Source organism: Bos mutus, chromosome 22 (genome assembly GCF_027580195.1).
Source record: "Bos mutus isolate GX-2022 chromosome 22, NWIPB_WYAK_1.1, whole genome shotgun sequence".
Taxonomy (NCBI): Eukaryota; Metazoa; Chordata; class Mammalia; order Artiodactyla; family Bovidae; genus Bos; species Bos mutus.
In genome coordinates, this window is record NC_091638.1 from 54,315,972 (window position 1) to 54,341,131 (window position 25,160).

The 25,160-nt window shown below is 49.1% G+C and overlaps 1 protein-coding gene and 1 long non-coding RNA gene across 3 annotated transcripts in view; one reads left to right on the forward strand and one right to left on the reverse strand.

Annotated features, from left to right (window-relative positions):
• Window positions 1-8,465, forward strand: part of LOC138984738 (uncharacterized) — a 23,097-nt gene extending 14,632 nt beyond the window's left edge. Inside the window, exon 3 of the long non-coding RNA XR_011462022.1 lies at window positions 7,330-8,465. This is a non-coding gene — a long non-coding RNA (uncharacterized lncRNA). The remainder of the gene's footprint in view (window positions 1-7,329) is intronic.
• Window positions 1-25,121, reverse strand: part of EXOSC7 (exosome component 7) — a 27,307-nt gene extending 2,186 nt beyond the window's left edge. Inside the window, exons 1-7 of one of the 2 annotated variants that reach the window (XM_005896106.3) lie at window positions 24,989-25,121; window positions 15,907-16,008; window positions 15,516-15,610; window positions 8,968-9,133; window positions 5,855-5,925; window positions 1,221-1,344; window positions 38-193 (exon numbers count right to left, since the gene is read on the reverse strand). In XM_005896106.3, coding sequence (XP_005896168.1) covers window positions 38-193; window positions 1,221-1,344; window positions 5,855-5,925; window positions 8,968-9,133; window positions 15,516-15,610; window positions 15,907-16,008; window positions 24,989-25,045 — 771 coding nt within the window. In that variant the 5' untranslated portion in view covers window positions 25,046-25,121. Of the gene's footprint in view, window positions 1-37; window positions 194-1,220; window positions 1,345-5,854; window positions 5,926-8,967; window positions 9,134-15,515; window positions 15,611-15,906; window positions 16,009-20,787; window positions 24,594-24,988 lie in introns of those variants that run through there. The other variant, XM_070360230.1, reaches the window with a different exon arrangement.
• Window positions 25,122-25,160: the final 39 nt, after the last annotated feature.

Sequence of the window (25,160 nt, forward strand, 5' to 3'; positions counted from 1 at the left end):
AGCCAGGTCCCAGCGCCCACTTCAGAACCAAACTCACCTCCAGCATCTCGAAGATGCTCTCTGGGTCCAGGCTGCCCTTTCCCACCTTCCTAATGCACGTCACGACTCCCTTGCTGGTCACGGACACCAGCAAACTGGCCAAGGAGCAGGCCTCCTCCTGAAGAGTAGCGTCTACCACGTGCCGATAGCCAATCTGCAAGACGAGGGCAGCAGTGCACACGCGTGGGCAACACACACCCGGACCCCCACTTCTGAGGGCCTCGCAGGGGGAATACCCATACCACCCATTCAGGCCTTATGTTGGATTCTGTTCATAAGAGAAATATTTGAAGTACTGTTTGCTCGTGCTGTTGAAAGGCTGTGTACACAGTGTAACAGAAGCATGAAATGGAAATACAGGGTGGGGGGAGGGTGGTCAGAATTAAAATCCAGAGACCTTCCAAGTCAGGGGCTATCCAGGGGTCTCCAGCAGAGGTCCCCTGGACGTTTCACTGATGACAGAGATGAATGCAGAGGGCCCATGCTGATGGACGCACTCAAGAATGAGTCAAGGGCAGGTGGCCCTGGTCGTCCCAACACTTCACCACAGCCCAGGCTCATGTAGCGATCCTGGTGGAATTAAACCTGGCCTGTCAGTCTGATCTGCGTCCAGTGAATCCCGAGTGGAATTATGACAGTCTCAATCAGAACAAGCCTCTTTGCACAGTCCTGGGCGGTGCCAGTCACGCATGAGCATCAGCCAGCTGCTCCGCTCCACAGGCCATGGTGCTCCACACTTGATGTATTAGACACCCAGGCCCTGCTCCAGCCCTCATTTCATAGATGTGCTCATTGGGGCCCACAGAGGAGGCAGTGTCTGCCTTTCAACCACCTTTTTACTATTCAAGCAGCCCAGACACCAGAGTTGAAAGAATTAAAGGAACTAAGCATTCAAGGTACTTTGGTGAAATGCCTGGTAGACAGAAGGAGCTCTGCAAACTCTGGCTACTGCTACTATGAACCCACTCATGTGCTCCTGAGACCAGAGCCATATCGTCCCATTAAAAAGAGAAAGCTGTTTATGGTAGTGGTCTCTAATATAACGAAATTAGTGGGTTTAGGTTAAAGGTACTTCTGTGTGGGCTGTAAACCATAACTTCTCAACCTGCTGGGTAACCTTAACAGGCCAGGGTTGGAGGAGATTGACAAGGAAGAAAAAACCAGGAGATATAAGCTCTTACTTTGCACAGGGTGACGATGCAGGGGACATTCTCCACGCTTAGCTGGATGCAGTCGTAGGGGTCATCGGACAGTTCAATGTCCTTCGACCCTTCTTCGTCTTCCAGGACACGAACTCTTGGTATCCTAGAAGCAGAATTAAAATTCCCACTTACTGAAAGGAAGCATGGTAACTTCTTTTCCTTGAGTTGGAATCCCTGTGCCTCAGAAGATGAAGTCATGCTGTGCCTGAGTTCCCCCTCAGCCCTGCCGAAAGTGACACGGATGCAGTGAGGAAAGGAGGTCTTTTAAAAGTGATGCTGGGCAGAGGCAAGTGGGCTAGAGGGGGAGGGTATCAAAAGGCACAAACTGAATACTGCAAATGAAATAAGCTGCACGGATACATTGTACAGCACAGAGAATATAGTCAATATTTTACAGTAGCTAAAAATGGAGTATAATATATAAAAATACTGAATCACTATATTATACACTTGAAACTAATAACACTACATATGAATTATACCTCAACAACAACAAAAAGTTTAAAAATGAAATTTAAAACAATACTTGGTCAACCAGATATCCAAAAATGAGCCCTTATCCCTACCTTCTCACCAAACACAAAAATCCATACTAAATGGACCACAGATGTAAAGGTAAAAGGTGAAACAATAAAGCTTTTAACTAAGAACACCTTCACGACCTTAGAGTAGACAAAGATTATTAAATAGGACACAGAGTACTCGTTGTAAAGGAAAAAAAAATAACGTTCAGTTATAACTGAATACACACACACACATAAATATCTTGGAGATACTGCAGGTCTGGTTTCAGACATCACAATAAAGCAAGTCACATGAACTTGTCAATTTCCCAGTGCACATACAGTCATGTTTATACTATGCTAAGTTACTTCAGTCGCGTCCAACTCTGTGCGACCCCATAGACGGCAGCCCACTAGGCTCCGCCGTCCTTGGGATTCTCCAGCCAAGAACACTGGAGTGGGTTGCCATTTCCTTCTCCAATGCATGAAAGTGAAAGTGAAGTTGCTCAGTCGTGTCCAACTCTTAGCGACCCCATGGACTGCGGCCCACCAGGCTCCTCCGTCCATGGGATTCTCCAGGCAAGAGGACTGGAGTGGGGCGCCATGGCCTTCTCTGATGTTTATACTATAGTGTAGTCTATAAGCTTGGTATAAGCATTATACCAAGAAAAAAAAAAAAAAAGTGCACATACCTTAATTTTAAAAGACTCTTTTAAAAATAAAAGTTATTTTTAATTGGAGGATAACTGCTTTACAATATTGTGTTGGTTTCTGCCATGTATTAACATGAATCAGCCATAGGTATGCGTACGTCCCCTCCCTCTTGAACCTCCCTCCCATCTCCCACCCCATCCCACCCGCCTGGGTTGTCACAGAGCACCGGGTTTGAGCTCGCTGTGAAAAACACTGTTATTATAAAACACTAAACATCATGTGAACCTTCTTGCAATAGTAACATCAAAAATTACTGATCACAGGTCATTGTGACAAACATATACATAAGGAAAAGTCTGAATACTGCAGGAGACATGAAGTGAGAAAATGCCGTTGGGAATATGGCCCTGATAGACCTGCTCACTGCAGCACTGTCACAGACCTTCACTTTGCAGAAAACGCCGTATCCGCTAAGCACAATCAAGCGACGTGCCGTGAAACGAGGTGCGCCTCTGTGCGTGTGTATGATATAATATAGATTCAGATGATGAACTTCTGTTTGTCAAAAGGCATTATTTGGAAACTAAAAGATAATCCAGAATGGAGAAAACAAATTATTTCTCTGTGTGAGTGTGTGTGTATAAACTGACACATTCATTACATAAAGACTTTCTACCGAACAGAAAAGACAGACGACCCAACAGAGAAATGGGCGAGACTTCAACAGGAACCTCAAAAAAGAGGCTATTCACATAGCCAATAGACACACAGAAAGTTGCTCAACTTAAAATACTCATCAGGAAAGTGCAAAATAAAACTACAATGTGATACCAAGACACACCTACCAGAATGGCTAATATTAAAAAGACCAATTAAAAAAAAACAAACAAAAAACCAAGGGTTAGCAAAGATGCAGAGCAGCTCAGACTCTATACAAACCTAGGAATATCATTTGGTAAAAGCAATTTGGAAAACCATTTCACAGTATTGCTAACACTATTTGCTGGAGCTCAAAACTGGGAAGTGCTCAGATGCTCGTCAGCAGAAGAATGGATACATCAAGTGTGGCGTGTTCACTGGCAGTGGACAGCATACAGCAAAAAAGAGGACCATGACCACAAGTCACAACACAGATGTCTCAAAACATAATGCTCGGTGACCGAGGCGAGCATCAGTGAGAAAGCACTGCGGGATTCCGCGTGTACCAAGCACAAACCAACCTATTGTCTTAGGACTGTGGTTATCCTCAGGGGCTGTAGTGACTGCATGGGGGTACAGGGTGGGAGGGCTTCTGGGGGCTGGCGTTGTTCTTGTTTCTTGAGCTGGGTGCCAGAAACATAGTGACGCCATAAAGCCGGTTCATTCCAGTGTGGGGTGGAGCCAGGAAGGAAGAGGTGGTCCATCCAGCTACTGTTATGGAAGCAGCGTCAGTGCTTCTCCCTGTGCCTCTGACAAAAGCCCCCTCTGATTCAGTCCTGCTGCCTGTCCCTACACACGCCAATGTCCAGAGCAGAGGGGTTTCAGCCAGAGAACGTCCCACTAGGGTCCTGCCCCAAGGAGTCCTGCTATGGTCTGTCCTGCGTGAAGTCTCCGTGCCGGGGTCCCCCAGGGTGGAAGTACTAAGTAATATTAGGTGAACAGTTTGAATTCTGATATGGTAAAAAATAAGCACGCATACACACACACACACACACCCCTTCCCATCACACACACACTAAGCACACATACACACTCACATATACCCCTTCCCATCACACACACACACACCCCCTTCCCATCACACACAAACCACGCATACACACTCACATATACCCCTTCCCATCTCACACACACACACACCCCTTCCCATCACACACATACTAAGCACGCATACACACTCACACATACCCCTTTCCATCTCTCACACACACATACACATAACCCTTTCCATCACACAGATACACACACACACCCCTTCCCATCACACACAAAGCACACATACGCACTCACACATACCCCTTCCCATCTCTCACACACATACACACACATACCCCTTCCCATCACACACACACTAAGCACGCATACACACTCACACATACCCCCTCCCATCTCTCTCTCACACACACACATACCTCTTCCCACCACACACATACACACACACACCCCTTCCCAATCCTCTGGCCATAATGTGGTTCATCAGAAGGGCTACAGGATACTCTCGACAGAATGGCCGCCACCCTTCTAGAAGGCCCTGACTATACAAAGTCCTCTCCACACACCAGGGAGACCGAGTGCCTTGCAGAATCCCCACCCCTTGCTGCCTGCATGGCTGTTGTGCTCTGGGAATGGGACTTGACAGCTATGCCCATGACAGGTGTCCTCCCCTACCTGAGCAGCTGGGTTTACCATTCTGATGTACAGTTTGCCCAACACTTCCCCTACAGCCCAACAGCCTCATCTGGTTCTCCTCTCCCTTTCTGCCTTGGTGCCCATGGTAACCAGCTGGCAAGACAGGGAGTGATTTCTGAGGCTTGAGGTACAACAGATGGCAACTTCCTTTCTTCTCCAACAGAGCCCAAGGCCAGGCTGCTGCGGATAGCATCTGGGACGCGAGGCCTCACAGTGGCCACAAGGGCCAGGCCTGCCCTCGGCCAGTGTTAGCCAGGAGTCTAAAGGCCCAGCGAGGGGAAGGGGACTCTACAGCTTTCGTTCTCAACAGAGCTTCCATCCTGCAACATCTGACCTACATTTATTCAACTTTGTTTTTGTTTGTTGTATTTTAAACTGTGCAAGTGGTTTAAATTCCACCACAGGAAAACTCTAAAATAACTTTTTTAATCACCCATAATGTGGGCACTTGAAAATAACCATAATGTCCATTTGGGGGTATTTATGTTTGTCGTTGTTGTTTTTCAGTTGCTAAGTCGTGTCTGACTCTTTGGGACCCCATGGATTGTAGCTCACCAGGCTCCTCTATCCATGGGATTTCTCGGGCAAGAATACTGGAGTGTGTTGCCATTTCCTTCTCCAGGAGCTCTTCCCAACCCAGGGATGGAACCCACGTCCCCCGAGTTGGCGGGTGGGTTCTTGACCACTGAGCCACCAGGGAAGCCCAGAGAGCAGAGTACAAAGCAGGCAAAACCCTGGCCCCTGTGGAGCTTTACCTAGTCACAGTGTTTGGACAGTTGGCTGGGTCACTGGTTTCGACTCATTCTGCTGTTCTGTGGTTTTTGAGAATTTTTCTACATGGTACATGTTTACTTATGAAAATAATAATCCAAAACATAAATACAGAAATATATCTAGTTTTAACTTAGGAAATCTGTTTTCTGAAGCTTAAAATTAAATACCCCATTGCTGATGGGGAACCCCCTGGTTATCCTCTCCGACGAGCTTCAGCTGTGATGCCTCCGCAGTCCACCACAAGTGTCCTCTCAGGGTCTCCACAGGCCACGGCGCTGTCTCCAGCAGGCTTACCTGGTGTTGAAGAGCGCAGCCTTCACAGCTACGGAGATGGCATCGAACAAATTCCCACCACATTCCAGCAGCTAAGGGAGACAGGGAGTGAGGCGGGGAGAAGCAGTGAGCATCATTTCTCACCTTAAGTATTACCCCAATGAAAGCATGCTGGTTCCTAAAAAATACGGACCAAGTGTTTATACAGAGCAGAAAGCCAGGCTGCTCGGCCGGCTCACCGCCCCGCACAGGCTCTTCACGCTAACTGCAGGTGCCGCCTTGCTGCCCCGGCTGTGGGACCACCGCTCAGAGGCCCCAGACCGTGTGGAGCAGCTAGCTCCTCAGGCAGTCGGGCCTACGCTGAGGGAAAACTGCTCCCCGGCGTTTTGCCCCAGGTGACTCTCAGAAGCACTCGGCAAGCATTCCTCTCATCTCTGCTCGCATATACCCAGCCTCCAGACAAGTGCAGAATGGCGGCCACTGACGCTGCCGCCGCCACCAGGGTCACGCTGACGACCGCAGTCACTACTGCACACAACGACCGATGTAAATCTGATGCTCAAACACCTCTCACTCCATGGTCTCTGTGAAGCATAGCACAACTGAGGTCTTTCACACGTTTTCACCTGTGAGCAGACGTGCTGACTGCACTCGAGTGTTCCCGTCCAGGGAGGGCTGGAGCCCATTATTAAGTGGAGGGCAACACACCCTTCTTCCTTATTCTCAAGAAGCCTTGGCCTGAGGTTATGGAATAAAGCCAATGGGAAGAGAGGAGAGGAAGTCACGTGGAGAAAGAAAAGCCGTGTATTTCCGTGTGTGTTTATTTAGAGTCTGTCTCCTCTTCGTCTGAACTACTGACTCCTGAGGCTGGACGCTGTCAGCTCTGTTTATTCCTTTCTCTTCAGAGTCCAGCAGAAGGGCTGCTGGGAAGGAGGAGCCTGGTGATTATTTACAGAAGACAGGCAGGCTCAAAGCCCGGGCCTTCCAAACTCTGAGAATCAACAGTCACACCTGGCAGGTCTCGTGCACTGCGTCCATGCCCAGTACAGACTCTAATTCCCACCTTTGAGCTTTCTGGGCAAGCCTCCGGTAGACTCCAAGCATCTCTCCTACTGCCTCGTATAATTACTGCTTATCAGAATATGATCTCCCAGCCTGTATTACCAGTTGGCTTGATAACTGCAGCATGTTTGTCGAGCAGCCAGACTAGCTCCCCTGCACCCTGGTTCACGTACAGACTGCTGAATGGCTAGATGCTGGCGCTGGACAGTCTGCTTCAATTCCTGTCTTCGCTGGGTGACTGCTGACTTCTCCAGTCTGGACCTCACTACTCCAGGCTTCACAAAGGGTGAAAGCCCCTCTGTCTCCCAGAGGTGTTCAACACATGAGTCTTTGTAAAGCCCTCCAAAGTGTGTCTGGCACGCAGGAGGCATCAGCTAAGTGTTTTAAAATAAATCCTAATTTGCTCTTTCATCTTCCCTTTGTTCTCCTCACAGACTGTTCAGTGCATCCATAGCTTCTCCGTCTTCATTGTTGACAACCCCTTTGGAGAAGAAATTCCGATGCAAAAGGCACGCGGGTGACCAGGACACAATGCACCCTGAGCTGCTCCTGTTCCCCGTGTACCCCTGCTCGTGGGAGAAGCCTACTGCTTCTAAGGTGAGACAGTGTCTCTTTGATGGTCACCAGTCTTGCAAGAGGCTGCACTGAGAGGATAGGCTTCCTGCCCGAATCAAAAGTGCACGAGGCCCCCTCGCTGGACCAGCCTAACGAGCCACAAGCGTGTGGGATGGCACCTCCCTGGGCAGCTGTGAAGCCTGCCTCTTGGCAGTGACTTCAGGCTGCCAGTTCCCACCCTCCTCAAAACCGGCACCTGTAAAACTACCTGCTTAGTAGGAATCAAACTCCAAATACAGCCTGGTTATTGGAGATGAGAAAAAGCAAATGAACTTGTAACCCCAAAGCATCAGCATTCAGAACAGACCTAAACCTGCTGGACAGTTAAGCACTGCTCTTTTGGCTAGCTCTACCCCATCTATGATCAAACTAATTTAAAAGTTTCCAGAAAGCCCTGCCCTGTTTCATGCAGGGCCAACAATTAGACAGCCAGGCTGTTCCCAGTAACGAAGCTCACTGTCAGTCCACAAGATCAGCGTTATCTTCATACTCATGAAAGGACTTGTTTGGTCCCTGGCTTCGCCCTCTGCCCTCAATATGAAGTGGAAGATGTCACTCATCTCAAGGTTCACAAGATTAAAGGGAAAGAGACCTAATAAGAGCCTGTATGTGAGCAAGAAACTGGCAAAATAAAGTATAGCTGTAAGAGAAATTACTGCCATGTGCCCAAAACCGGGCAGACAAGTAACTGGGAGGGAAGCACCAGGAAGGAAATGGAGGGCTAGACCGGAAAGGCTCCTGCAGGCACAGACTCTAGAGAAGGCAAGGAGGCAGGGCCCCGGGTCCTCATGGGAAACAAGGGGGTCAGAGTAGGTGGGCTACTGCAGGCACAGACTCTGGAGAAGGCAAGGGGGCAGGGCCCCGGGTCCTCATGGGAAACAAGGGGGTCAGAGTAGGTGGGCTACAGTGTTTTCAAGGGAGGATGAGGTGAGGTCACGAGTTGGCTCTGGCATTAAACAGCCCTGGCTTTGGAGCCCAGGATCACTGATCACAAGCTGAGATCCCCTGGCAGAGTTCCTTGACTTCTCTGTGCCTCAGTGCCCTCACTTATAAATGGGGAAGGCTAGTGCCCACTGGCAGAACATCTGTAAGGGCTACACAAAAATGCAGGTGAATGCTCATCTTCCTTGTCGCAACTCTGCCGATCAACTCTGTCTGGCACCATCTAGAGAACATCTCTTGTTTCCTTCTTCCCCAACAACCTCTGCGGATAATTTTGGGTGCTACCATGGTACAGCTGTTGGCAGATTTACTGTCAGGTGGCATCATCCGTGCCCTACTGCACGTATGTTGTATGTAAGTTAGAAACCATTATGGGAGGCCAAAGTTTCCCCAAGTAGTCTCACCCTGGAAACTGAAAGTATCCAACTGAAGACGGAAAAGGCACAGGGAGGAAAGCAGGCCCACATGTCTCCCACAGACGTGGGGCATGGCCAGTGCAGTGACGTGAGACCTACCAGCACGTCCACGTAGAGAACCCAGCAGTGCTCCCGGGGACTAATGCACAGGGACTTGAGGTCGATGCTGCTCTTGTTGTTAAATATCCGGTACAGGGTGTTAGCAATCTCTGTCCCAAGGTCATCACCTCCACGACCTTCAAATTCAGGGGTAGCACTGGCGGAACTACACAGAAGGGCGACAGGAAAGGGGTGAGTCTTGTCGAATGCATGGACAGAGGGGCAGGCTTTGTTCCAGGTTCCCTGGGGGACGCTGGAAGAACCAGCGCTGGGAGGAAAGCCACTGTGGGAAGGCTGCATCTGCCACTCTTCCAGCGTCCAGACACAGGCCGTGAACCAGGCCAGGACGGTGCCCTGGCTGTGTTACTGTGTGTGGTGGGAGTGCCCACTGACTTCTCACAGAAGCCATCTTTATCCAGAGAGAAACAAGAACACTGGTGAAATGAACCACTTCCAGCAATAATGAACTCTCATATCTTGAATGTCTACTAGACTCTTCTTTGGCAGGCCAAGGAAGTAGGAGGCCGAGAGAATGAGTCTGGTCTACAGAGCGGTGACAGTATACACACCAACCCTAGATGATGACACTCTCAAGACAAAACCTCAGTGTAGGCACAGTAACTCTCCTGGGGTTATCTAGGACATGCATATATACACACGTACCTGATTCATGTTGATGTTATTGTCAAGCAATTATCCGCCATTAAAACTATTTTTTAAAAAGAGACATGTATAATAGTATGTCAGAGTTCTGTCATAAACTTTAGATCATCACGGTACTGAAAAGCAGGAAACTAAGAACTGTTTGCTGACTGAAATCTCTCTTCACTTTGGTTATCGCGTTTACTTTGTTATTTTTCAAGAGAAATGCCTTTTCCTTCGTAGCTTCCTGAATTTTATGCCGAACTACCTCAACAAAGAAGGAGCAAGCATCAGCATGGGCGCCCCCTGCCCCTGCCCCAAGCACTACTGTTTTAACAGGAAATTTTTGAGGGTTTGCCTTAACAAAAATAAACCCTTGGTACATTTGTGGGATATGTAAACACTCCAGTACTTATTTTATTGTAATGAACTTAAGGCCCAGAAAGATAAGAAATCAGTTGTTTCAGTAGGTCTCTACAAAACCACATGTGGAAGCTCTCTGGTCCCTGTCCATCTGTCCATCCGCTGGTCCTCCCAGAAGGTTCCCGGCCCCGGACTAGGCACTAGCGACCTAGAGACAGTGGGACAGGTGCAAACCCAAGTCAGCAGTTCCAGGGACACAGCAGGAAGTCACATGCAAACAGGCACACAGAAACGGTCGGGGAGGGTTGCAGGGGGTGTCAGTCAGCATTGCGGGTTGAAGGGAGTCTCGAACCTGAACATGAGACAAGCTGGTCTGACCACAGACGAGCAGGGGGATTCCAGCCCAAGCAAAACCTCTGTGAAGGCCGAAGGTTGTGCCCACCCCATCTGCATATGCTGAAGCAAACCTCGCCTCACACGTTTCAGTGTCCCTTCTGTCTGGTCCATTCTAATACAGACGTAAGATGAATCCTAAAACAATCAGAGTGTAGCGTTGTCTAATAACATTGCTTCTCTCATCATATAGTCTTCCCTGACCACTACAAGCCAGGAGAACCCCCCAATTTAAAAATCCCCAAGAGAAACTTCATCACTGCCATAGCAACCTCACTGTTCCTTCCCAGCCTTGGCCGGACTCGGGCACCGAGCCATGAAAAGGAGTTCATTGATGGTAAAATAATCAAGTCACCAGAGACCAAGTTTGTTAGTTTGCAGAGCCAGCAAAAGACAACCTGTTTCTAATGTAAACCCTAAGCCATCAACATTAAGTCCTATCTTCTGTTTAAAAGCGCATCTGTACAGAGCTCTGGGTGGACAAATCCAGCAGAGGTCCTTATGCTTAAAATGTTTATCCTTCCCTCATTACAGTAGGCTGAGTCCTCCTGGGTGTGACTAATAATGGAATGGATTCATTAACTCTTCTACAGCCCAAAGGGACAGTTTAACAACTTCCCAAGCCAGTTGGCTAAATTAATCTACCAACAAAACCACACCCACTGTTTTTTTTTGACACTGGGCTGGTTTAAAGTGGAAAATTTTCCGATTTTAAATGATTTCTGCCCCCTACCCTTAAAAAAACCCACAAAAACAGGTTAACCCTTTATGCATAGCTGGCAGCCAGAGAAAGGAGGATTTAGAAGCCCATGAGACCATGGAAAGCTCCCGGGATCTGCCCGAATGTGTCATTCAGCACACCTGGCTTGTAGGCTAGCATCAGTCAGGTGAGTGCTCTTGGGCCCGTCTTATGTCTCAAGGTACTGAATGGGTGCTCTGGTCTTAGGACTTACTACTAGACCACAAATGTTGGAGTCAATGAATGCAGACCAAGGGAGTCCTAAATAAAAAAGCTTCTCTATTAAGTACCAAGTTTAGAAAGAGAGCGAGAAAGAATGCAGGCTGGTAATCCTACCCCCTGTTCACAGACATCAGTGTATATTCTTCAGACGAGGAACATACACTTGGGGTTTTTTTTGCATAAGACAAGTTCTTTCTATAATTACAGTTACTGAAACCAATTCAGGTCCTTCATAAAGTATGACCCAGCCCCTTTTCCAGGGCTGCTGGGAAATCGCTTATGGAGCTGGATAAACAGAAAAATCCTGGGAAGGCTGCCGCTCCCAGTTCTCCAGCGTCTTGACTCATCACCTCCACCCTGCTCCTCCTGCTTGGCATCTCTCTGCTCTGACTGCATTAGGCTGGGATCAAGGCCCTGTCTAGCTGGAGCAGGACTTGAGACACTAGGCCCATTGTTGTTCCCCTTGCAATGGATCTAGCCTGCAGAGCCATGAAGTCTTACAGCCAGGTGGGCCAGGGATGACTCTGGGCCTCACCCTCTAGTCCCTAGCCCCCAGGCAGGTCCCAGTTCCCCTGACTCCTCTGGAGGCACACTGCTCATTTCCAGGCCTGCTGAAGCACCCCAATAGAAGGGGATGGGAACAGTGGCACATTCTGAGTGTTTCATCTTAAGCCCTCGTTTGAAGTTCCTGGGAGAGTTACCTCATCAGCTTTGCAGACTTTCAGAGCCCAGCGAGCCTCAAATGAGGCCTTCAGGTTACCTCTCTGCTTTGCCCCCACCCTCGACCCTTCAGCTGAGAAGGGTGACGCTTCAAGCAGCATGAAGTAGGTAAGGAAGAGAAATCGAGTGGCTCCACCCACCTATTCAGGGCTTGAAACCAATCCAGGTTCAGTGAATGAAGAAAACAATCCAGATTCAGTAAGTGAAGAAAACAAATGATCACACTTAAAGTAGTTGAGATCCCGGACAAGTGAAAAGCGTCAGACACACTGAAATGTCCATGAATGAAATACGTTCTCCCCAACTGCCCCAGCTAAAACCTGAAGCCTCTCTGAGAACAAACAGAGTCCCTAAGCCCATCAACATGGTGGCCAAGAGCCGGGAAGTGACCTGATGGACGGCCACTGGTGGTAACCACAGTGACACACCAAGCCCACCAAATACTCACCTTCTGGCCTTCAGATGGAAACTATCTTTTCCCAAAGTTTGAACCTTCTTATAACACAGCCTACTCTCAGGCTATAACTAACAAGCCAAAGACACAGAGGCAGGAGCTAGAAGGTCCGAGTTCGCTCCCAGGTAAAGGTGCTGCCAGGTATTTCTGGAGCAGAGCTCAGGAACCCCCGCGTTTTCCTCCTCCACTGGTACAGGGATCAGGCCTGTGTCTCAGGTACCCTTCCCTAAGGGCACCACTTCTGAGACCCAGGGAAAATCACTGGGGTGGGGAACGTGTCTACCCCAGGCTCTGTATTTGATTCCAAGCAGATGAAAAGAAGTAGAGGCAATTAGAAGAAAAGCAATTAGTTTTCCATGACCTCTCTACCACTGGAAATTGAAATAATTAAAAACATGAAGGTTGCTGGCAAGCAGTTAAGTCAAGCTGGGCTCAGGCAGGCAGGAGGGGTCCCACCACCACCCAATCACTTTCCTCCCACTGGGTAACAACTGTCTCAGCCTGTGGATGGGTGTGTGCCTTGAGCTCTCTGGCAGAAGCCCCACGCTTGGGGCCCTGGCGGGGTTGGGGGCAGCACCCTGAAGCCTGGGCACAGCCACAGGTGCCCAGAAGCCATTCCTGTTCACTGGGTCAAAGTGAAAGGGCTTTGTTTACACAACTGTGAGTTGCTCTTTGAAGATGCAAATAAGCTTCTGATAAAGGTGGCAGCCAGAGATGCTTGGTGACCTCCTGTTTGCAGGAAAATGGGCTTTTATGAATCTCACGGTGATTCCATCCTCTGGCTGATCACACAGAGTCTCTTAAAGACGCCGAAGGGTGCCACCTTGACAAACAGATTCAGGAGAACTTCCCTGGAAAGTGGGGCTTCTAGGCCTGCTGAGGTTCTATTGAGACTTACAGAGGAGGAGAAAGACAGCAGCAGGCAGCCTCTCAGTCAGGAGAGAGGGGCTTACTTTTAGAACCCAGATCTGGGGAAGAGGCTGCTCAAAGGCTCCGCCTGCCTTAGAGCCACCCTCTCCAGCCAGGACTAGAAAGGGACACGGGCAGTGGGCCAACCTCAAGCCATGTTCAGACGCAGAGCCACACGGAAACGTGGCCCCTGCAGCAAGCATGAGTGCACCACTCTCCCTGGCGTGGCCGCACTGACTGCCTTTGATCTGCCTGAGATGAATGAGGTAGGAGATAACGAAGAGGAAGAAAGGAGAGCAGATGACAGCCCCTAACACATGGTATCTGCTCTTCAGTGACTATTTACTGCACCGAATCAGGCAGATCAAGTCAGGAGAGGCATTTTTTTCTTCCTCCATGAGCAAAGGAAAGGATAAGCTGGAGGCCTGAACAAGGTCACCACCATGTACAGCAACTTAAAAGATGGGCTGGTTCCACTGGATGACCCGGAATGCTGAGAGCAGCTGGGCAGAACCGAGGGGAGATTGCGCCAGGGGACCAGGACACGCTGGAAGGAAAACTAACCAGAAAAATGAAGACACATTCTGGAAACTCTACACGGGGTATCCCGCTAAGGCTGGCTTCTGCAGGCTGTATGAAATACAAGAGCAAAGGCTCAGAGCTGGATAGACCCGAGCTGGCAGAACTAGCTGTGTGAACCCAGGAAAGTCACTTACCCTCTCGGAACCCCTTGTGTCATCTCTTACTGGAGTTTTGTGAGGACCAACATCTGTGTTCGGAAATGAAGACTGCAAGTCTGCAGCTCACTGTGCAAGTGTGGGTCAGCATCTTTGCAGGAAAGGGCTGACATCACAGGCGCAAGGCTGCTACCTTTGGAAGGGCCTGCTTGCGAGGCTGGCCCTTGGCTTGCATCTGGGCACTCGGCTCTTAAGAGAGGACCCAGTCAGTGGTAAACTGTGCCGAGACTGTGTGGATAACGTATGGTGTATGCCAGACACCTGCTTTCCTTCTGAGAGTCTGCAACTTCAGTGTGTGTAAAGCAGACGGTGCCTGTGTCACCAGGCAAAATCTTGGGTGTTGAGTCTCTAATGGGTTTCCTTAGGCAAAATGATCACACATGGGTTGCTGTGTTTCTGTAACAATCATAGCTCTGAGTACAACTACATGCTCCATGCTGAGTCCTCCGAGTCCGTTCAGGAAATCTCCGACTGTGGGGGCGGTCTTGCCCCTCTACCAGTAAAGTATCAATGTTACATATCTGCATCTAGCATGAACCAATAGAGAGCCTCATCCATTTCAAGAAGGTTCACTGTCACCGCTGCTAGCTGGAAGAGGAAGTTACAGATAGATGAGACTGGGCCGGCAACCCGGTGAAAAGCCCCAAGCCTTCAAAGGGGAGGTGGAGAGAAAAAACACTTTGGAAAGCCCATAGAACGTGTAACGACTGGGTGCTCGCTCTATTTTCATTACCTAACTTCCTCATCATCACCCCAGTATCACCATCTCCATTCTTTAGGTCACGAGATTTAGGCACAGAGGGGCTGGGTAACCAGCCCGAGGTCACCCAGCTGCCGGAGACGAAGGCAGTGACAAGGCTGGCCAGCTGGCTGCTGAGGGTGCAGTCTTTGCTCTTCCCTGAGCCCACGCAGCTTGCCCGGCTGCCACCCCCTCAGCCTGCGAGAAGCTTGGCTGGTCCTTGTCCCCGCTCTGCCAAGCGAGTCATTACAAGTTTTCTGCAAAGCTAGAGCCAGAAGACCGCCGGGGCCTTATAGCACAAGTGAGTCTTGTCAGGTATACCTGATTATTTTTCAAAGCTCAGTGACACCCATCATTTCCTATGACTCTTGTAACTACCGTGTGCTGGATGGCCTGGCACCGGGAAAATGAGGGCCGGCTTGGCTGATCAGGACAAGGGCAGGCCCTAAGCTCAGACCTCCTCCTGCATTTCCCGGGGCCTGGCACAGCAGAGAACTCGGCACATATCTGCTGGCCGGATAAAGGATGATTAAATACAAAATAAAAATGGGCTCAGCAGGAAACCAGAGGTTCATTCTCTGAATCTTCTTTTAAATTGCTTTTCTTTAAAACCACGTGCAGAGTACTGACCAGTCAACAAAGAACTCCAAGTAACCTTCGTTTGGTTTCTCCAGCTTCGGTGTCCCCATTTCTGCCTTCACGCCCACCAATATGTCCGTGTGACCCTGTGGACACAAGCAAGAAGGGGTTTCATTTGGGGCGGACAGCATGCCACCCAACCACGCCCTCGTCTCCCAGACACACACCTCCAGGGAACTCTCTTAGGATCAGTGATGGAACTTGAAAAGGGGCCCTTTGAGAAGGAGAGGGGTCCTTCAGATCTACACAGACCCCCTCCCAGACTTGGCTGTGGGTCTTATGTTTCCCCTGGAACAAAATGCACCCTGAAAGCCCAGAGGGGCTGGCTCCCGAGAGCCGACCCATTCCTCAACATTGTACAAACCGTGGGCCCAGCACTCACCAGCTTGACCCTGGCAGACCCACTGGTGTTGGACACCACGTCGGTCTCCACTTCGACACATCGGTAGTCTTCACAGCCGCGGCCGTCCACACGGAGGTCTTCCTGGGTGCAACAACCAACATCCTAAGGCTGTGGGCCTAACCCTCCAAGAGGCTCCTCAACTGACTCACTCCTTTCCCCTCTAGAGAAATATGCGGTACAATAGCTCCTTTTAGGGATTCGTCCAGAAATCCTGTCCTGTGAGCTGATAACATTACTGTCTTACATATGAGGAAACGAAGACTCAGAGAATTTAAGCAACTTGTGTTCAAGGTCCCACAGCTAGGGAGAGCAAAGCTCGGCTTCCCATCTAGGTCTGAAGTGGAAAGTCCAAACTATATACCACCATCTGGAACAGGCACACACAAAATCCGAAGAGACATAATAAATAAGAGCTATTTCTTCCCAAATCTGCAATTCTGAAGCCACAAGAAACACGGATTGTCAGTTACAAGTTCACCTGTCTCAGCTTGTAGCCCTCCTACCCCCTAAACCCAACCAGATCTACTCTGTAAACGGCTGGAAACAATCAGCTGGTGTCTTCTAACACAGGCATTCTCTAGGACAGGGTCAGCAGCTAGGCCCCCAGGCTGCTCGTTCTGGAAGCTGTCCCATGGGAACCCAGCCATGCCTGTTCACGCAGGTATTCTGTGGCTGCTCGCACACAAGGACAGAGCTGAGGAGCTGGGACAGAGACTACATGACCGGCAGCCCCCACATCACTACCACTTAGCCTTTCACTGGAAGTCTGCCGACCCTGCTGCAGAGGACGGGTTTCAGGGTGGTCTACGTACTGCCTGGCTTTATCCCCAGTTATTTACTTCCTCAATTATTTACTTCTATCTGTATAACTCATAGATAACCATTTTATGTTGTGGTTTACTCCTAGCATTTATCTTGTTGCTCAACGAGTTCCAGATTTCATGGGTTGGTTCCTGCATTCTCTCAACATGCCTCAGATATCTTTGGAGCACTTCTTTACTTCTGATCACATGAGGAGTTACAGCCTCTGAGATTTTCCCTGCCCCAGCCCCGGGATCAGCCCATTTCCTAAGGAGCGTTGGTTCCTTTTATGGGAGAATGGTACTTAAAAACCAAGATCTGGGTGCTAAGTAGATTAATTGCTATTAGGGTATCATTGCTTCTAGATCTTCTCAGTAGAACAGAGCCAGAAAAAAACATGTGTGTACTAACCCACGCATACACACACATCTTTATTTATGTGGATTATCTATCCACATGTGGATTAAAGAGCCATGTGTTCATACTGAGAGTTGGTTCCAACCTTCTTCCTTGTCTTATCTGAAACTTCTCTCAGGGAGAAACCTGGCTCTCATTATCTACAGTGTATTTCTGTATTTGTTAAGTCTCTGAATACACAGTTTCAGAATTGTTACTGCCATACCCCTATGAGAAACAAATTTACTAATAGTTATTTGTGTAGATTTCTTTTTGTCTTTAGCCTTAAATATTGTTACTGTTCAGCCGCTCAGTTGTGTCCGACTCTTTGCGACCCCATGGACTGCAGCACACCAGGCTTCCCTGTCCTTCAGCATCTCCCGGAGCTTGCTCAAACTCATGTCCATTGAGTCGGTGATGCCATCCAGCCATATCACCCTCTGTTGTTCCCTTCTCCTCCTGCCTTCTATCTTACATAACCCACTCAAAATACCTTTTCCAATTGTCCTCCCTGCGCCTTTGTTACTCATTTGCACCCCTTTCAGGTTCAATTAAAACTGCTGATGTTCCATTTTGAGTCCGCCACATCCTGGTTACTTTTAATTCCTATTTACCTTTGGGCCAGGTGGCCTATCACTAGGGCTCTAGGAGTCGCCACTGTCAGGAGAGGTGTGCTCAGACAAATGTCCCTCTCCCTCATCGCTAGTTCATGCTCCCCTCTTCCTACTTCCTCCCAGCCACTCCAGGCAGGGAACCAGTCTCTTTAGCTCCTGGTCCATGGTTCCTGTATTTCCTTGCACAAATGAACCTTTACATGAGTATGCCTGTGCAGGAAACCACTACACATCGGCTCATACAGACTGTCCTCATTCCTTGTAAACTTTTTTCTGGAAAGCTCTTTCTTTCAGAAAAAGAATCATCACCTCATTAGATTCTCAAAGAGGTTAATGCTCCTCAAAATGTTAAAAACAAGCACAAAAGAAACCAAAAACAAGCAAAAAAAAATCCAAAACAAAAAAGCAAACCACTGTTCTAAAGTATGTAACTATCAGAAACTTATCTTTAAACTGCCTGGCTAACTGCATATCTGACTTTTTTTATTTTGGGAAATTAAAATACAGAAAAGGAAAACACTGCCTGCTCTCGCCACACAGTACCAACTACTACCATCTGTCGTTTTTGTTTGAGCTCTTTCACTCTTTCAACTCCTATTAAAGGAGAGAAAATAAACAATCCTAAATCAGGCTGAAGTCCCTTTGCAGCCCTGCCACTCCCAGCCATCCTCTCCTTGGAGGCAACCCCTTCCTGGAGTCTGAGGAGACAGATTCTTAAAAAGCAACAGAATTTCATGTCTAGGAGAATGAGTCTCCTGACTCTGTAGAGAGATCTCTTTTCACTGGAGGATCCAAAACTATGTAACTTTATCTCTTTACAACCCCACCTACCCCCATCCACATGAAGATTTCCTAGGTCCATCTCTACTTGCTCCATCCCTAAGGTATGCGTGCGTGCTAAGTCTCTTCAGTCACGTCCGACTCTTTGCGACCCTATGGACCACAGCCCACGAGGCTCCTCTGTCCATGGAATTCTCCAGGCAAGAATACTGGAGCGGGTTGCCATGCCCTCCCCCAGGGGATCTTCCCGACCCAGGGACTGAACCAGCATCTCTTACCTCTCACGTCTCCTGCATTGCAGGCAGGTTCTTTACCACTAGTGCCACCCGGGAAGCCCGTCCCCAAGGTGTACCCTGATGCAAAGTAAAAATCTGGCTCAGAAACCTTTACATTGAGTCTTTGGTAGGTTATACCTACGGCACAAGGGTGAGCATCACTAGGAGCCTTAGTCATGGACTCCAGGCCGGGTCCTGCCACTGACTCGCTGCTTGACCTCAAAGGCGCTTCTCTAATTCTATGGATGTATACATGAAAAGAACCACCACTGCTTGCAAGAACTAAAATAGCAGCTACTGTTTAATATGCATTTACTATCTACCAGACTCCTCGGTGGCTCAGTGGTAAAGAATCTGCCGGCAATACAGGAGATATGCAGGAGACGTGAGTTTGATCCCTGGATTTGGAAGATCCCCTGGAGTAAGAAATGGCAACCCACTCCAGTATTCTTGCCTGGAAAATCCATGGACAGAGGAGCCTGGCAGGCTACAGTTCATGGGGTAGAAAATAATCGGACACAACTGAGAGACTAAACAACAAGAAAAAAACTACTATCTACCAGATAATGTGTTAGGAAATCCATACAGGTTAATATGTTGAATCCTCACAATAACCCTGTAACATAAGATTTTTCATTCCATTCTACAAATGAGGATCAGGTTGAGAGATGCTAAATGGCCCAAGGTCAGAGCCAGTCAATAGCTGGCTTGAATTCCACTTGAATTCCAAGCCAGAGCTCTTGACCCCGCTTCCACAGTCTCCTGTGTTCTAAAGGGTCTCCTCATTGTGCAGGTCAGGCAGCACAGGCCTCCTGAGAGGACGAGCTGCCTGGTGACCACTTGGCCCTAGTGAGGATGCTAACGACTATGAAAGCAGCGGGCCCACAAGGCTACAGGGCTTCCAACTATGCTTTAAATCACCACCCGCTCTGGAAAGATCTAATCAGAACCCTTAGAAATAAGAAGGGATGTCAGAAAACTGGGCCACCAGGGCTTCTCTTTCCAGCCCTTAACCCACTCTCTGAGCCCTCTTCCCTCAGCTGGGAAGACTTGGGTGACACGTAAGAGATAAACAAGCAAGCTACAAATTCCCCATTCCGGGGATGCATATTTTTGTTGTTTTCCATCAAAAAAAGCACACAAAAGGAGAAAAACAAACAAAATCCATGAATCACTGCACACAGGACTTTTTCAAAATCCACTTTTTCACATAAAAGGCTCTAGGAATCTCCCAAACCTGGTGATCTGGCCTGGCTCAGAGCTTGACACCCTACCACAATTTTTTATCCACCTACAGTACTCAAACGAAGGAACCAATCCATGTGTGAACACTTAAACACTGGCTGCCTTGAAGTGAAAGCTCTATTTAAAAAGTCAATGGAAAAAAAAAATCAGTAGAGGTGCCTACAGGTGACTGACCACACCAGGGAGCAGAGCCTTGTCCTCAGGGGACAGGGGACTGAGCGCCTTTCCAGGTAAAGGCCTTCTGAATGCCAGGGTGGGTCCTGGTGACTCAAGTTGTTCACTTTGTGACTGCAACAACCCCGCTGGTTGGGTGATATGGAATCACCTTCAACCTGTATTTAAAACTCTGCTGTTGCACACCAGCTTTGGGACCTTGAGCAGGTTAGTTCCTGCACATCTCTGAGTCTATCTCTTTATGTAGAAGAGGGAATAACCCTGAACCTGCAGAGTTAGAGGAAGACTCTCCCACACAGGCAGCTCACAAGAGTCCCTGCTCAGGACTTCCTTCTGCTTCTGGCTACATGTATTAACTCACAGACTCCTTAAAAACAACCCAGAGAGAGGTTACCAATGAGGACACCGAGGTGCCAGGTTTAACTCCTGTTTGACACAGGACAGATGACCCAGCCCGGAGTTGCTATTCCTCACACCCAGGTAACCCAGTCCTACTCCCTAATAGCAGCTGGCAGTTGGCTCTTGCAATCCAACACACGAAGTGGTCCTCTGAGGTGATGCTAACCCCTCACTACCTTGCAGAGATACCACTTTGCCGCAAAGGTCCATCTAGTCACAGCTAAGGTTTTTCCAGTAGTCATGTATGGATGTGAGAGCTGAACCATAAAGGCTGAGCGCCAAAGAACTGATGCTTTCCAACTGTGCTGGAGGAGACTCTTGGAGGGTCCCTTCGAGTGCAAGGAGATCGAACCAGTTAACCCTGAAGGAAGGAAATCAACGCTGAATATTTATTTGAAAGACTGATGCTAAAGCTCCAGTACTTTGGCCACCTGATGTGAAGAGCCGACTCATTGGAAAAGCCCCTGATGCTGAGAAAGATTGAAGGCAGGAGGAGAAGGGGCTGACAGAGGATGAGATGGTTGGATGGCATCACTGACTCGATGAACATGAACTTGGGCAGACTCCAGGAGATGGTGAAGGACAGGGAAGCCTGGCGTGCTGCAGTCCACGGGGTCACAAAGAGTCGGATGTGACTGAGCGACTGAACCACAGAGCTCACTGGAGGAGAACGGAGACCAGATGGCCTCCCCTACTAGGAAGCCACCCCACTTTAGAAGGAGCCCGGCTCTGCAGGCCCAGGCCCAAGACCCAGCAGGCAAACCAGATGTTGTCCTCGTTCCACTCTCCAAGCCTGCTGGGTGGGCCCGCATTCCTTTAGGATGCAATGCTGTTTGCCTTGCAAAGCTGCAAGTGCCTGACCCAAAGGCACGCAGGCCAGAGAGTGGCCAGCTCTCTGGGGCCTGAAACTGATTCTCTCCTTAGAATCTGATCTCTGATCTGGGAAGTACTTGGCAGGGAAAGAAAGTTAAAGAGGAGCTGACAGGTCATGATGTGGAGGGAGCTGGAGAGGCCTCACAGAAGTAAAGATGGGCGGGCGGCGTGTGCCCAGGTGGAGGGCACCCTGGCAGCAAGTGGCTGTGGAGAAGGGAGACACTTCAGCAGAGAGAAGTAGGGGTGTCCCAGAGACATCAAGGCAGGCAGAGTCACAAAGACACGTGATCCATGCTTGAGCCCCGGAGAGGCAGTGTCCAGGAGCTGCCTAGGGACTTTCTACACCCAACAATTTAACAACCTCTCAGTTCAGTTCAGTTACTCAGTTGTGTCCAACTCTTTGCAACCTGACTTAATCTTCCCAAATAAAAAGAGCTTAAATCTCAATAGCCACAGGCCGAACCCCTCATGGGGTCACTGTGAAGGCTGCAGATGTAGTACGGATGGTTCCGGACGAAGCCACGCTTCTGACAGGAAAATCTCCACTGGGAGCGGCGTCTCTTCAGAGCTGAGTGCACGCCAGGCGGCCCATGCTCCCTTTCCTTGTCACTCCACACGGTCCTGTTCTGTCCCCTTACACAGGGGGAGCTAGCTGACTACACTCTTTCTGTGAATGGTGGAGCCAGGAGGCGCCCTGCTCAGTCCACTCCAAGTCCTCATCCAAACAGAAGCTGGAGGCCACTGACCTTGTCAGGGGAACCACTGGCAGAAAGCACCTGCCCTGGCCAGACCATTAAGGTTCCTATAATAACCATTTGCAGGAGATATGTTATCTTACAACAGGACGTCCTGGTAAGGAATGCGGAACTAATAAGCTACTGCTAACTAGAAGAATTTGGGAAATTCTTCCCAAATTTGAGAGAGGGGACGCCAGTCCATATAAACTACTAACCTCCCCGAATCCTCCTCACTAGAATCCACCTTGGCTGAGTGATGTGTGCACCACCAGGAAGGATACTGAGTCAGGACGACTGGCCAGAGGCAACCCAGAAACTAACTTCATCACCGTGAAACCCGAGGCTGCGGGCTGCACAGCAGAGCAGCTCTCCCGGGTTCCCTCACCCTGCTGCTCTCCACCTGGGCGCCCCTTCCCAATAAAGTCTCTTGCTTTGTCAGCACGTGTGTCTCCTTGGACAATTCATTTCCAAGTGTTAGACAACAGCCTACTCGCTGGCCCTGAAAGGGGTCCCCCTTTCTACAACCTCCTCAGGCAGAGGGGCAAAGATTTCTACAGCAGACTCCAGGCAGGCTGGACCAGGCCAGTGGCTGGTCCAAGGTCCAATGTCTAGTGACTGCATCAAAATCTCCCAACATTTATGAAAATACTCATTCCCAGGCTCCAGCCCCAGCCCCAAGGATTCTGATCCAGAAGGTCCAGGTAAAGCCCAGGAAGCTGTATTTTGTGAGTAAAAGGCACTTCAAGGTTTCAGAATTACTGGGCTAAGACAGAGGTTAGCAATGTCTTTGCAGGGAGGAAGAAGGCACACATTTAGCCAGTTCAGCAAACCTGAAAAGAAGATTAAATGCTAATTCTGGAAATTCTGAAACCTGCCCCCCAATCCCTGAATGTAAGAACCAGCTTGGGACTTCCCTTGTGGTCCAGCGGTTAAGACTCTGTGCTCCCAACGCAGGGGGCCTGGGTTGGATCCCTGGTCAGGGAACTAAAATCCCACAGGTCTCAACTAAAGATCTCACATGCTGCAACAAAGACTGAAGATCCCTCAGCTGAGACCCAGCATAGCCACATAAATAAAATACTTAAAAAACAAAACCAGTTAGATACAAGTAAGTAAAACAAAAGCTGTACAAAAAAATGCTAACTAGGGTTCTAAAGAAGCTTAAACCAACGTGGGAAAAATACTGCCTAAAAAGGTAATAGTAATATATGTCCATATACTATTTAAGGCCTAGAAAAATGGTGGGGGTTCAGAACTTGCCCTCCCTGCTCCTGTTTCGCCGACGTGCTTTCAGAGGACAGAGCAAAGAAACAGAAGTGGAAGCAGTGGGCATTCTCCCTGGCTTTCATCTCTGGGTGCCTATTTTTAAAAAGGGAAAATAGCACAAGACTTGAGTTGGGCTTTACAGTCAGATCTGGATTTATATCCCAGGTCCACTGTACAAAGAAAGGGTGGGGGTTCCGGAAAAAGGGAACCAGGCATGCATGGCTTTCTGGACACAAGGGAAGCCATTTTAGTCCTCAGCCTTTTTGTGATCTACGCCTGGCCACAGTGCTTGCCCTTGAACATGCTGCAGTAATTAATGATCTTGAGGGAACTACAGAATTCAGGAAAAAATGGAAAAGCAATGAAGAAACAACAGTTCTCAGATAAAACGGAGCCCTAGTTTTTCTTCAATGGATATACGTAACAGTCTGATACAAACCTTTGAGTTGTTCTACAAGAACTCAGCTGCCCACTCAGCTGGAGGATGGTAACTCCAGGATAAGACCCCAAAGTGGTCACAACCTGAAGATGATGTTGCCCTTTTCTTCCCCTTGATGAAGTGAAGCAAAGTGAAAGTCGCTTATTCATGTCTGACTCTTTATGACCCCATGGACTGTACAGTCCATACAATTCTCCAGCTGAGCCACCAGGGAAGCAGTCCCCTTGGTGACTCCAATCAACTAAAGCTTGGACTCCGCTGACTTCTGCCCCAACTGTAGGCTACCTCCTCTGCTCAAGCCCCTTCATGAATATACCTGTGCCCTTAGCTTGTTTTCCAGTTTTGCTATTGGTAGACATTGCTTCTGAAAAGATTCCCAGAGTCCCCTTCCTTGATGCAATTAATAAATTCTCCTTCTCCCATTCTCTGGCTTGGTTGTGTTTTTCGGTGCAACATCCAAGAGACAACCCTGGAGAAGCAACGGCTACCCACTCTAGTATTCTGGCCTGGAGAATTCCATGGACTGTATAGTCCATGGGGTCGCAAAAAATCGGACACGAATGAGCGACTTTCACGACCAAGAGTCAAACCCGTTTTCCAGCAATACCACCACACACTTACCTTACGACCTCAGACAACTGACTTAATGTCTCTGAACTTAGTTCTTTATATGTAAAGCAGACATAACACTCACCTTCAGGACTTAACAAAAATTCAATGAGATAAAAACTATGACAGAGTATGTACCTAACAAAAGTGAGACAGCTCAGCCTTCAAAGGCTGAGAGGGGATTTAACAGAATCAGGGACTGCCCACCGCGTCCAGGCTTGGAACCTTGTGGACCCGGAAAGATCCAAGTACGCATACAGTCCTAAATGGATGCTCGCCGCCTGGTCCCAAAGACGCCGGCACTGGCGGCTTTAGAGCTGCACATGCCGGCCGCACAGCGGTCTAATCAAAGGTAAACCCAGCCTGCCGCAGTCTTTATGGGCGAGCCGAGGACCGGCATCGACCCGCAAGGCCAAGGGAACCCCGGAGGCCGGCGCCGGTACTGCCCGCTACCTGAACGCCATGTACAATGTACACCTTCTCCGCCTCGCTCAGCGCCACCGACGCCATGCTGCCGAGCCTCCCCGCCGCTAGACATCATCCGCCCGCGTCGCCCGCCGCCAGGCACGACCCCCCCCCCCCCAACCCCGCGCCCATGCGTCATCAGCCTGCGCGGCGGCCGCTC